Source organism: Rhinolophus hipposideros, assembly GCF_964194185.1.
Source record: "Rhinolophus hipposideros genome assembly, chromosome: 5".
Lineage (NCBI taxonomy): Eukaryota > Metazoa > Chordata > Mammalia > Chiroptera > Rhinolophidae > Rhinolophus > Rhinolophus hipposideros.
The window spans coordinates 100,926,417-100,940,408 of NC_138051.1; the positions used below are offsets into that span (position 1 = coordinate 100,926,417).

The following is a 13,992-nucleotide window of genomic DNA, read 5'->3' on the forward strand; positions in this document are numbered from 1 at the left end:
TTGCCTTTTCAGTTTCACCTACATAGCCTTTGTTTCTTTTATATTGGCCAGGTTCGCTGCATGTACACAATTTGAGAGGAAAGCAAAGGAAAAAGCTTGGATTAGCCATTCTTTATCCTAGAATTTCCCTGCACTACTTTTTGTCCTTGAAAATATGTCTGTACTATTCCCTGAAGCTCCATGAGGCTTTGTTTCATTGTATATTATTCCTCTGGTCCCTTTTCTGATTTAACTCACCTTTGGCTCCTAAGTCCTGTGAAATACCCCCTTGGATCTGGATTTATTAAAACTTTTTCTCCACTGTATATAAAAGGTATATTGGGACTAATTTTTCGTGTGTCGTATTTGCCCCAGAGCCAGGGCTTGTGAACAAAGATGTAAAACTGTATTTTCTGATCTCCTAGCACTATTCCTGACCAGAGAACCCCAGTTGCTTCCACACACAGTATTAGCAGTGCAACCACGCCGGATCGAATCCGCTTCCCCAGAGGCACTGCCAGTCGTAGCACTTTCCACGGCCAGCCCCGGGAGCGGCGCACCGCCACGTACAACGGCCCGCCCGCCTCGCCCAGCCTGTCGCACGAAGCCACGCCACTGTCACAGACTCGAAGCCGAGGCTCCACTAACCTTTTCAGTAAATTAACCTCAAAACTCACAAGGAGGTAAGTGACAGGTGGCGCTGGTTGTTGGGAGCAAAAGGAGAATGTCTTCTCTGTGCGTGAAGCCACTGCTGGCAGCTTTTTGTCTTTAGCTCATGTTTTTCTGGTTCGTATGTCTAACTTTATACTTTAAAACCCTGTAGGAGAGAAATTACAGAGCTCAGAGCCTTCACGAACAGTAAAAGTTCTCCAGTACTTGGGAGATGGTGGCGATTCTTGAATTCCTGACCCTTTGGGTCACACATCTGTCCACATAGATGTTCACTGCGGTTTAGCGGAAGCCTGGGTCCAGTGTAGGCAGGGGCTGGTGCCCCCTCAGCAGTCCTGAGGGGCAGGGGCAGTGCGGTCACTTCTGGACACGGAGGAAAGAGATACAGCCCATCTCTCATTTCATTTCACTTTTATTGAGGAGCATTACGTTTCTTAGTTTGAATCTTGGAATTATTCTCTGTTGGTCTCCAGTTACAGTGAGAACAAGGTAACTTTCTAAATGGTATCATTATGGGAATAAAATCTCTGCTTTATTGTCAGGAAGAAACTAGTGTCTGGTCATGTATAATCCTTCACGTGTCCAGGAGCCTGTCATTTGGGACCTTGGGAAATCTCTCTGGTGCCCTTGAGGCTCTTTAACTTTATTTCCATAATCTAATTGGAGGTTGCACAAGCCTAGAAACAATGGCTGCTACGAGAAGAAAAAGAGAAGGTACCACCCTGCACCCTCAGCAGATATTCTAAGGCCCCTTTAGCCAGCACCACACCCAGGAAGCCTGAGCCAGGAAAACGCAGTTCAGCCTCACTGTGGACTGGCATGGCCGAGGTGTCCTGCAGGCCTGCTGTCACAGACCCTCACAGGTCGCCATCTGTATCTCACACACAGCGTGACCGTGGTTCTCAGTCTGCAGGGGTTCACGCCCCTTCCTCTGGCCCATCAGCCTGCTGTGTTTCGTGCCATCTTCATTATTCAGCCTATAAGCTAAAGACCATTTTTCAGTCTTCTTAATTCCTCCAGTAATTTTATTTTCAATCAGTCATCTAAAACTTACACAAGTCGCATTAAACTCTTTCCCCAGATGATCGTGTGCTGTCAGGATCAGGAGAATGCCACCCAGATCAGGGAGGACTTCTGCTATCTGTTAGCACTGACTAGAGGTCAGTTCAGTCAGAAGACTCCAGGCTACCCTCCGCCTCCCTTCCCGGCCGCTCTGCTGAGAACCCTTTTCCAGAGTAGACTGCAGGGTCTGGCCAGGTTTGGAGCTCGGTGACCCCCAGAAGTCACGTTCCTTTCAGGGTCAGCCCATGGCGTCTCCCGGGCCTTCCTGGAGACTAGTCCCAAAGGGAATCTCCCTCTGAACTTGGGGGGTAGGACACGGAGCCAGACGTCACTCAGTAACCCTGCTTGACAGCAGTGTGTGTTGCCCTTTGAGCCCCAAGCGCAGCGGGATGTGCAGCACTCGGCTCTGCATCAACAGTGGGCTCATCGTCAAAATCCTGGAATTTATTTCTCTTTTGTGCTCTTTTTTTAGTCATCTTGATTCTATTATTGATAAAAATAATATCAGCTACCATTTATTGAATGCTTGCTACATGCTAAGTAGATGTCTGTAGAATTCTGGGTGTACTTGTTTTGCATATAAAACGTACGTGTACACATATACACAGTCTCATTATCACATTCGCTCTGTCTCCACAGTCTCCCCTGTGGAGTAGATGTAGAAGAAACTGGAGCTGAGGCTCCGAGAGATTAAGGCACATGTTTAAGATCCTACAGCAAAAGTCTGAGCCAGGCCTGTGACTCCAGAAAAGACCCTGAGGCCACTGTGTCGTGCTCCCCATGGGAAACTGTGAAGGGCCTTTCCCGCATTCTCTAAATGTGTTTCCTGTGTTTGAATTGAAATTAGAGACTAAGGTTTCTTGTTAAAGAAATTCTAGGACATTATCTTATAGTTTTCAGACAGTTTCCACCCCTACATTTTTTCAGAAAGATAGCCTTCTGTTTATTAATGTTTCAGGCTGCAGTCTGTCGCCTCCCTTGGTCCTGTACTTCACACGTAGTTGGTTCATTCCTCAGAACAATCAAAGGCCTTGCTGCCGTAGTCGGTCTTGGCTTCTTTTCCTCCCGCAGCAAGAACTGCTAGGGTTACAGCGCTAGTACCTGAAGGGCTCAAGGGTGCGCACTTAGAATCTGCAAGGAGACTTGCCGATACTTGGTGGGAAGAGCTGGCACCAGAAAACCTGCACTGCCCTGGATGCTGTGCATTTGGGGCAGCAGTGGGCTCTGCCACCTGTGAGGTCCTTTGCAGTCAGAGGAGCGTCGTGCAGCTGCCTGCTCTTCACACCTCCAGGAGGACGTGGGGGAGACTAGGAAAGGCAGCCCGGCCCTGTGGTACTTGACAGGAACCCTGACTTCGCGGGTAGAAAATTCGGAAATGAAAATATATCAGTATTCAGCAAAAATAATCCTTTGAATAATACTGCCTTATATTTATGTAGGATTTAATGATTTACAAAATAGTTTCAATGTGTGGCCTTTTCTACTGTATGACCTTGCTGTGTACCACTTTCGATCCATAATGAAGTGGCCGACGGTTATCTAGAGCAGTTAGATACTTTTTAAATTGGTCAGAACTGAAGCAGTGGCAGAGTTATCCCAAATTGGGAAAAAAAGTCCAGGGATTCATTAAATCAGTGGGCAAATAATACGCCTTCCTCCGGTGTCCAGTCACAGCACTAGGTGTTAGAAATGGTGTGGCAAGCCCAGCGCACGGTGACCCAGAAACACAGGTCACATGGTCATACAGGCCTGATCTGGAGTTTGAAACTTCTTTTGTCACATCTGTTCAGTACAATTGAAGCATCTTCTTAAGTTTTTTAACAAGCTGAGTCACTTCTAAATACAACTCTCAGTTTATTGCCTAAAGCATAAAAATGAAACCCCCACTGTTACTTGTTATTTAATTTTCATTCATTTTAATATCAAAAACTCTGAAAAGTCGACTTCATTATAAACCCCAATAACTTTTTTCCTTAAAAAGTGACTTAAATCATACCACTGTTAACAGTCTGTTAATGTTCAAATCTTCCCGAAGTAAGTAATGATTGTCTTTAATGGTTAAACATTTTATAATGAAATTTGTAATGTTCCTGTATAAGAAGGTGAGATTTTTCATAAGATAGTCTGAAGAAAATTGAGAAATGGTATTACTTGTTGGTTGCAAATGACTTAAGTCATTACTTTAACACAGGATGTTGACTTCTATTATCTTGAAGTTGATCCATCTTGAAGGGCCTTCAACAAATCCCATTCCAGCTAATGTCAGTGTTTATTGCTAAATCTTTGCTTCCAGTACAGACTTTTTAATATTTCTAATTACAAGGTCACATGCTCAATTATCTATAATTTACTTTTTCAGCAATGTCACTGTTTCATTGTTCATTGGACAGAAGAGGCACCCTGTTTTATTGTTTTTCTTTCTATAATTGACTAGATTTTCTATTTCTTTTGTGCAAGTCATTTTTGTTAATTTCTTTTTTTGGCTTAATTTCTTTTAGAAACATGTCATTCAGGTTTATCAAAAGGTAGGATTTATATATACACATTTTTTTTTCAATCCTCACCCCAAAATGACTCCTGCAATTAACATCAAGTTTGGCTTTCTAGCCTTGTTTTGTGTTTTTTTGTTTTGTTTTGTTTTCCTTAAAACTAAACTTTCTGCTGAGAACTAAATACTTACTTCTTTGAAAGGAAGCTGGAAAGAAATAGATTAACTCTGTCAGGCATTTTTAAAGGCACTGTGGCACCCACGTAACGAGGCCTACGCATGCTCTGCATTTTCTTTTTTTGGTAGAATTATTTAGCATCCAAATAATTCTGTCTTCATACTAATAACACTTAGCATGCTTCTGTTTGAAGAATGAGGTGTGCAGTAACATTATGTGCATTTAATGGTTAGCCTCAAGCATGCAGAAGGTAAGTGGTAGTGGTGTTAGTTGCCCTTTTTTCATTGAATTAGCAAAAGGCTTTAAAAAGACAGGGAAATTAGCCAATATTCTGATACTGGAAACAAGCATAAAATTCAAACCTTACAGCGTCATTTGGTTTGGATTTTTCAGAAATTAAGATGGAAGGCAGCAGCATATATTTTCAGAAATGTTTTAATATTTTCAGAGTTGAAGAGTAAAAGGTATTCTAAAAGCCACTTTCCACCAACCACTGAAGAAAGCATGTCTCATTGTTTCTACTTAAAGCACTGTTGTAAATGCTATTGCTACTAGATGACTTATTTTTTGATGATAAGAGACCAAAAATGTCGTTCCCTGTGTTGGAATGCACACGTATGAGGCAGAAAGTCCGTTGTTGAGGCCACACTGCGTGTCCCTCGGCTCACTGGCCAGCCAGGCTATGTATACGGTTTCTGATGACGAAACCAGTGGGTCTCTGAGACGCTTTGTTAATGGGAGTTCTTGACCACAAACTGGGAAGGCTGTTTTCTTCCTGCGGGAAATGCCCCTCCCTGATTAGTTTTTAATTGAGCTTCCCAGTTGCGAGGTTTTCCCGTGGACAGAAAAATTTGTAACAGTGTACAATTCAACTGGTCAATCCGTTTCCCTTTTACTGGGGAGTGATTAAAAACAGGGCCGATTAACTGCAGGGGAAGGCGCGGCGTGCTGGCTTCCAGAGCCGGGCAGGCACTCACTCCCGCGGCATGTGTGACACCGGTCGGCCACAGGCACGCGCGGAGGGGAGTGGTCCTTAGCTGGGTCACCACTGAGAGAGTTACTGAGCAGCACTGAGCACCCAGAGTGCCCTGGACCTGTTCGTTTTATGACGTTTGTGTTTCCGTACGGGCTGTCGTGTACTGGTGTTAAGATCTCTTTTCTCTTTCCCACTTCTCTGTGCTTCTCCCTTCTGTTCGTTGAGGCTTCCAACTGAATATGAGAGGAACGGGAGATATGAGGGCTCAAGGTGAGGGGAACGATTTTTTAAATATGTTTTATAGCTATATACCTCATTTCTGCTGGGGTAGGATTGCTGCGGACCCGGAAGCATGTGCACCCTGCTGCCACCTGGCGGCGGGTCCGGCCCACGCCCCGCGCTGCGCTGCTCCCCGGTGGCCACATGAGGGCGCCGCACTGTCCCCTGGTGAAAGCCTGGTCCCCCTGACCTGGCCTCTGTTGGTCTGGGTAGTAAAATACCGCCCCTCCTGCCTGGGCCCCACCGACCTGAAATGAGGTCTGGGAGTTGATAGGACTCTAGACGCCTCGATGTCTTCTAGCATAGTGCTAGTCTCGAGTGAAAGCAAAATAGAGAATTTTCATATTTCAAATTAGATTTTTTAAAAGAACACTTGATGTAGTTGAGTGTTTTCCTTTTAAATTTTGTATAGTCATTGCAGGGATGTGGGAGCAGGAGAGTCATTGGGTAGGCTCCAGGCTCTCCATAGTTGGAGATGTCTACCCCTTGTGCCCTTTTCATACCAGTCACCACATGCTATTTCCAGCCCTGTGAATCTGGTGGCTCTCCTGGTCTTCCTAAAAGCACGGCGATGATCATGTGACTTTTCTGAATGCAGACCTGCAGTGGTCCCATTGCCTGACCCACCGTGTCCACGTGAGGCCCTGTGTGGCCTCAGCAGCCCCAGCTCCCTGCAAATTGAGGCAGAATGTTGGGGTGAGAGCCAGACAGCAGTCCAGCCCGGACCTGCTCCTTCCAGCCTTGAGCAGGCTCCTGCCTCCATGAGCCTGATTCCCCCTTTATACCAGGAAGGGAACGGGTCCTGCCCCTGGCGTGGTGAGGACAGTGCACCGGCCTGCCCACACAGTGCAAAGTAATGCCAGCGGCTGTCAGGGTGACACTGCCCTCAGTCCCCGTCCAGTTGTCCACTGACTACATCAGCCCCACACACATTGTTCCGGACCTCCTGGCCTTTGCTGGCACTCTTCCTCCCACCCCCACCCCTCTGGTGGTGGTGAAACCCCATGGGCTCTTCAGAGCTCTTCTCAGATACGCCCGTCCAGGAAGCCATTTCCTCCGTATCCTGTCCTGCCTTTCCTATGCACTCCTCCCCTGAGGTGGGCTCCACCTCTCCCATGACCTTCTGAGCCTGCCCTGGCCTCTCCTGTGCTGCGGCAGTTTCCTTAGTGGAGTCTTTCCCTCCTCTAACCCAACTTAGGTAGGTAGAGCTTTTGTTCATTTTTATAACCTATTTAGTATCTAACACGGCATTGTATACATAGGAAGTTTCCAGTCAATTTTGGAAGGTGTGAACCCAATTGAATATTCTAGTGGTTTGGCGACAGGGAGAACTCTGCATAGTAAAACCTATATACTCTGTAAATCCGTACAGTTTGCATTCACACGGGTTGTTTTCAGTGCTCAACAGCAAATGAGCCTTAACATTTTATTTTTCTACTTAAGTATTAGATAATTTCATATAAGAATTCTTTTTAACTGAAACTAGAAGTGTAAGTTAACAAAATAGAGAGAAGGCCAAATATCAAAGAGGGTGCAGGGGACTGAGAGAATGTCTTACCCCACACACAGCCGGCTGTGCGTTCGGCATCTGGGGCCATTAGCAGGAAAAACAGTTTTAAACTGTTGAGTCACTAGTTATCCCGTGTAACAGTTATGGTAGAGGTTGTGAAGCATTGAATTCCAAGGGGCCTGTGGGAGCCTGGTGGCTCCTGCCCCCCCCCACATACACCACCCCCCCCCCCCCCGCACTCAACCTGGAGGGGAGGGGAGAATTGGGCCTTGGAGATGCGCTCAGCATGCTCTTTACTTTCCCTCGTTTGCGAGGATTCTGCTTAACAGATTATTTTCTTAATTTGAGTAAGTACCTGGCTGGTGCAGATTTTATAGCCAGGTAGATTTTCTGCGAGCGAGGCTTAGGATTGTGGCGGGGCGGAGGGAGATGGATGCATAGTTAGAAAAGGGGAGGGAGCCACCTGGGGTCTGCGGGGTTGTGGGGTGGCTTCTCGGGCTGCGCTGCAGACTCGCTGGTGACCTAGCTGGAGTGGAGAAGGCTGGCTGTCTTGTGCACTTACAAATGAACCTGCCACTGTGCCTTTCAGTCGCAACGTATCTGCCGAGCAAAAGGATGACAGCAAAGAAGCAAAGCCTCGCTCCCTTCGCTTCACCTGGAGCATGAAAACCACTAGTTCCATGGACCCCGGCGACATGATGCGGGAAATCCGCAAAGTGCTGGACGCCAATAACTGCGACTATGAGCAGAGAGAGCGCTTCCTGCTCTTCTGCGTGCACGGCGATGGGCACGCCGAGAACCTCGTGCAGTGGGAGATGGAGGTGTGCAAGCTGCCAAGACTGTCTCTGAACGGGGTCCGGTTCAAGCGGATCTCGGGGACATCCATAGCTTTCAAAAATATTGCTTCCAAAATTGCCAATGAGCTAAAGCTGTAACCCAGTAATTATGGTGTAAATTAAGTAGCCGTTTTCCTGAACACAGATGGAAATGTATAGAATAATATTTAGGCAATAACGTCTGCATCTTCTAAATCATGATATTAAACTAAGGAGAGCACGCCTGGGAGCGAAAGCTGGCCTTTTTTCTACAAATGCACTACATTAAAGATGTGTGACACGTGTGCCCTCTGTCTTATTTCCATTGCCCTGACAGTCAGCGTGTGACATCCATCTCTGTGTGCGTCCTGTCTGTGCGTGTGAGTGGTCCACACGGAAGCATCTCCTGGCTTACCCTGGCAGCCAGAGTTCTTATGTGACTTCTGTGGGAGATGATTTGGTGCTACAACGTTAAAATTGCCAAGGAGGAAAATATGAATTACTACTAAGGATTAACCTTAAGACTAGTTGATAATGATTACAGGTTTACAGTTCATGCCTGTGGTTTTGTGTTTGTTGTTTTGTGTTTTTTTTAGTGCAAAAGGTTTAAATTTATAGTTGTGAACATTGCTTGTGTGTGTTTTTCTAAGTAGATTCACAAGATAATTAAAAACTCACTTTTTCTCAGTAAAATCTCGAATTGTCTCCTAGTACTGTATTTAAGACTCAGATTAAGGCAGTGACTAAAAGTATGTTTTTTGCCTTCACCACCAAGATGAACAAGAGCACCTGGAAGACGCATGGAGACCGGTGGCCACTTTGTCCTCAGCGTGGCTCCTGCCGTCTGGTGGCTACCAGCATCTTTTTTCCCCACAGGCAATAAAGAGAGAAGCCGGCCCTGGCCACCTGAGAAAGACGGGCCTGGGAGCCCCGGTTCCCCCGTGTGGAGAAACGCAGCTCTTGACGGTTCGGGGTTGGTTTTCCATGAAGTATGTGATTTTCCTCTTGTGTTTTTGTGATTTAGTACATGAATCCAACCTACAGCTTTTTTCCAACACCTACACCGTGGGTGAGGGGATAGTGAACTCACCAGTCAGTTTGATGCTTTACTCTCACAGGGAAAGTGTCACACTGATTGGTACGCTGTTTGGTTGTGGGTTTGGTTGTCCAAGTAGGCAAGTCTGGACGGTCACTCAATCACGGATCCTTATGTCTGCCACTGGCAGGCGCTATTCTAGGTGTTTGGCACACCTCGTGAACAAAACACATCCCTAGTCTCAGCTTATGTTCTAATAGGACGGCAGAACAGCAGTAAGATGTCAAGTACCTGCTGTGGAACAAAATGGTAAATACCGGGAACAGTCGCAGCACAGGGTGAGGTGTTCCGGGGGCCTGGGCTTTGGGCAGTGCCGTGTTCCGTAGGGTGAGGGGTGGGGGTGGAGCATTTGAGCAGAGACTGGGCTGTGAGCGCGGCCCGGGGCAGAGGCCGGCGGCCAGAGTGCACCCTTGTGCTGCAACCGGGAGCTGGGGGGCCTGATAGCACCTGGGCCCCGAAGGCCATTACAGTGCGGTCTTCCTCTGAGGTGGGAGCTATGGGGGCTTTCGAACAGAGTGGTGTGGCTGCAGGTTTTCCAAGGACAACTGCTCGAGCCCTGTGTTGCAAATTTATCCAGGGAGCCAGGAGAAGCCAGGAAAGTCTGGAGGCAGCTGGTAATTAGGCAAGAGATGGTGGTTGGGTTCTGGGTGTGTTTTGAATTCAGTCAACTGCATTTGCTCCTGGGATGGAAATGGGTGAGTGAGAAAAAGCCAAGGGTGACTGTGATGTTTGGCCTGAGCAGCAGAAAGGCCGGGATTGCTATGGGAAGGTTTGGGATGGGTGGGAAGAGGGGCAGAAAAACAGGTTGAGACACCAGGTGGGGACTGGGGAGAGGACACCCCCCATCCAGGACCTCGGCAGGTGGCTGGCTTCTCTTTAAAGTTCACCAGAGAAGAGGAGAGTACCCCCATGAGTCCAGGACACCCATGGAGAGGCCAGGGGAAGAGGTGGAGCCCAGGCATGGGGCAGGAAAAGAGGGCAGAGCTGAATGCCCTTTGAGCTCTTCAGCAGAGCAAATCATTTTCACCTTACTGGAACTTGTAAACTTACTTTATTAAATAAATGGCTAAATAGGTCCCCTCCCCCACCCTTTTGCAGTGGGGATGTTTGCTTTCCCCAGACCCCAGCTGTTCAGCACAAGCTCTCCAATAGAGGGTCGCGTGTGGCTGCCCATGCAGGGTGGCCCTGCAGAAGTTCACAGAAAAGGGGGGGTGGGGCGGCTCTGCCAAGTACAGGTGTGGCTCTGGCTGAGTTCCTTGTCTTTATACCTGGGACCCATCTCAGATTGTTTACCTTGTTTATGTTCTCCAGGACACATGGAACACTAGAAGTTAAATTAAGAGAAATTAGTTTGCCACGTGCTCTGATGAAATGGCCCTTCTTTATGCTGACAGAAATATTATTTTCAATTGAATATTTGTCGTAAGCATTGCCTGCATTTTACTAGGTTGCTGATCCCATGAGCAATGAATGTGTGTCTGTAAGACCAGTGCTCACCCATAGAAGTTGTCTGAGGAGATGCTATGGAAAGGCTCTGCCACTAATTGACGTTCGCTTGATTTTAGTGGCATTATAGGTAGTCAGGTAGTGTTACCTTTACTGAAGTGAAAACGTGAAATCACATCTGTTACTAAGGGGCCCTGGCCCTTTCTTTAGATAGTGCATTCTCAGGATACGGCATTTTCTTGTGCATACAATGAATTTTGAAAAGAAATATTCTAGAATACTTAAGCAAAGACAAGGCCACAGTTTTTCCTCACCCACTCTCCTGGAACCTGGTGAGGTGAGGCACCTGGCAGGCCGGTGCTACTGGTTTTCTTTACCTGCCAAGCAGAGAGTTGTCCTACTCCAGAAAATAAGGTTAACATTCCAGTTATACTGACTTTCCTCTCGTTCGGATCTGGCAAATCAGAGGAACCAAGACCACGATTCTTAATCATGTGCCCAGCTCTCAGGCCACCCTTCCATTTCTCAGAATGAAGACCCTTCAGAGAACTGAGGAAGCTGGACTGACGATCAGAAAGAAGCACAGCTGTGATTAGTTCACAGCATAGGTTTCTGCAGGAGCCTAGAGAAGGATATCTACAAGAAAAACCTTGTGTGCATTGAACGCGCTCCTGTTGCCGTGAAACCCGTCCCTGACGTACGGTCCTGGCAGTTCCTGCTCAGGTGCCCAGGAATTGATGTGCGGTGACCTTGGGCACTCCCTCGCCCCAGCACAGTGCCAGGGAGGGAGACCAGGGGTGCGGAGGCAGAGCTGCGAGGCACAGACCAGGGTATTAGAAAGGTCAGGAGTGAGGAGGGGCCTAGAACTTTCCTTTTAAGGGGATCTTTGGTTGGCTTTTGGTTTTGTTTTGGTTAATTGATAATTTGCCCTGAGATCCTATAATGGGGAAGTACTATGACGTGGAGGACATGTTTTGTAGGTGTCCTGACAGTTTTGCCGGTGTCACTGTCCCTGAGAGTAGAACCTGGTGTCCTCCATGAGGCGGACACAGCCCCAACAGCTTTGTAAATTGAGCTTTGTGAGCCACAACCCAGGCAGAGGTGACACTTCCTTAGAGGCGCTGCCGGCTGTGTGGTGTGGCCGTGTGGCAGCGGGGGAGATTCAGGGTGATAAGTGTCACAGCAGGGTGATCATCACAGTCAGAAAGAGCTCAAGTAGGGCATCTGGGCCCCTCTGTGTCCCCGGGGAGGGAAATTACGGGATGAGAAGCAGCAATGGAAGGGCCCAGGTGGGGAAGGTTGGGGGCATGGCAGGGGCCGAGACCTTTCTTCATGTTTGGGCCACACTCGGAGGAAGCCAGCTTGCTTGGGTGGCTCTAGGGAGCAGGAGGGATAGCAGAGTGGACCCATGAGGTGTGGGTGAGCTCAGGAAAGTTCTCTGCCAAGCAGTGTGTCGCTGGCTACGAGAGGTGCTGCGCCTGTCCCCACTCGTCACTGCTGCAGGCTGGGTTTCATTCCAGGACCTCCGGTTCACGGCACCCCGCTGTCGAAGCTGGTTAAAGGGGAAGCAGGCAGTGTGGCCCAGCGGTTGGGGTGTATACCCTAGACCGAGGCAGCCTGGTTCTCAGACGTCAGCTTCGTGACCCCCGGTTTCCTCCTCTAGAAAGTCAGCGTGGTGGTGATCATCCCTCGCTCTGGGCTGTCGCCAGAGTCCCGCTGCCAGGTGCAGGGACCGGGCAGGTGTGCACACGGCAGCTTGCACGAGCACACGCTGCCCGTCTCCTCCTCTCCGCTGCCAGCTTACCCAGGCCTCGGAAGTCCTGGAACAGCAGGCTCTCAGGAGAGGACAGACACTGCCCTCCCAGCAGACTTGAGAAGGAAATTCCCCCCGTTTCTCAAGTGTAGAGTTGTGATCTTGGAGCTGCTGTGAGGAAAGCTGGCAGGCCTATGCTGCCACCTACCTGACCCCGAGCCTCTGCTAGTGTCCCCAGAGAACAGGGAGAGTCAGCGAGCCTGGTGAGAGCGCCCTCCCCTCCCTCCAGCTTCCGCCTGTCTCCTGAAAGAGGCCTATCCGGGCCATCAGTTTAAAATCGTACCCAGCCCTCCTGCTCGCCCAGCTGTGCCCTCTCGGCCTGCTGCCTCTGACATTAGCAGCCAGCATCGTTGACAAGCTTCTCTTGTCCCGTGTGTCTGCCTTCCCCATCCTTCCTAGAATGGGAGCCCTTTGGGATGAGGGTCTTTGTCTTTTTTTTTTCTGTATCCCAAGTACCTAGAATAGTGCCTGGTCTATAGTACAAAAAATGTATTCAAGTAATAATAATAATAAAGCATGGGCAAGAGAGATCTAGAAAGCACAGCTTCAGTGAAAACTGTTAACAGGTCCCGCTGGTCTCCAGCAGCCCTGAGCCCTTCCTGCTTTACAGCCGAGGTGCCAGGTGGTCTCCCCGGCGGTCCGTGTGCTCCTGCTCTCAGCAGCTGCCTGCCCTGCCAGTGCCCATATTGTATCGTTCAGCTCAGTGGGGCAGACGTGCCAGTCCCCAGGCGAGTGCTGTGGAAGGACAGGCGTGGCTCTTCCCTCGGACGACGTTGGCCGTCAGGGGTTGAAACACCTGGCTCAGGGCCTTAATCTGTGCCCCGTGCCACAGTCAGTGTAGTTTGGATTTCAGTCTGTTAAAAGAATAGCTCCTGGGGCTTGGCAGCAGAGAGAGCTGGTGTACAGTCAGAAGGTCAGAGAAGCGTGTGGGTGTGGGCAGGAGCTGTCGCCGCTGCGTGCTGTGTCGCGGGCACCAAACCAAAGGTGAGATCTGCTTCGTAGCGCTTGCACGCACCATGCACCGCACCGCCTTCCGCCACACACAGGGTAGGCAGCTGGTGGGCAAGGGTCACCTCTGCTCGCCAAGAGGACCTGAAGGCAGGGAAATGGGGCCACACCGTGCACCTTGGTCACTGCTGGCTTTGGTTTCTTGGCCTAGTTGATGTGTTTAGGCTTTGCTGTTATTTGTATGGTGGATTGATTGGTTGGATTCTCAGGTTCTCATGTCTTTTTCCAGCTCCCTGAATATTCCTTCCTGTGGTTTCTAGCTGTGGTAAAATACCTTCTTACCCAGTGGGTTGATAAATAGGGTCCCGCTTGGGGTGTCCCTGAGAAGAGACAACTGGTCACACGTGGCCCCCCCGCCCAGCCTGTGCCTCTTGTGTTCCTGCTCCTGCTCTCTCCCCATCCTGCCCACTTGCCCCACCTCGGCACGCTATTTTAAGCGGCGTTCTAGAACTCATCCCTCAGGCGGGAGGGGAGTCACTGTTGCTGGTTGGAAACTTCTGCTGGGGCACCGCGTGTCAGGGTGCTTGCACCCCACACCCAGGGAGCTGGGGGAGAGTTCTGGCTGGTTCTGCATTTTCCTCAAGGCGCTGAGCTGCTTGTGCCAGCCGGTGGTGTCTCCTGCTCTTGGGAACTTTAGCCAACACTCAGCTACTTGAAGATAAAATTGTGTTCT

At 49.0% G+C, this 13,992-nt stretch overlaps 1 protein-coding gene across 12 annotated transcripts in view; it reads left to right on the forward strand.

The window, feature by feature from the left end:
- MARK3 (microtubule affinity regulating kinase 3) overlaps positions 1-8,262 on the forward strand; it is an 80,580-nt gene extending 72,318 nt beyond the window's left edge. For 5 of the 12 annotated variants that reach the window (XR_013993285.1, XM_081047417.1, XM_081047413.1 and 2 more), the window contains 4 exons: positions 405-662; positions 4,209-4,235; positions 5,578-5,622; positions 7,731-8,262. Coding sequence is in view for 10 of the 12 variants with exons in the window: in XM_081047417.1 (XP_080903543.1) it covers positions 405-662; positions 4,209-4,235; positions 5,578-5,622; positions 7,731-8,076 (676 nt within the window). In the remaining 2 variants the exon portion in view is untranslated. The remainder of the gene's footprint in view (positions 1-404; positions 663-4,208; positions 4,236-5,577; positions 5,623-7,730) is intronic. The other 7 variants (XR_013993286.1, XM_081047418.1, XM_081047415.1 and 4 more) reach the window with 3 other exon arrangements.
- Positions 8,263-13,992: the final 5,730 nt, after the last annotated feature.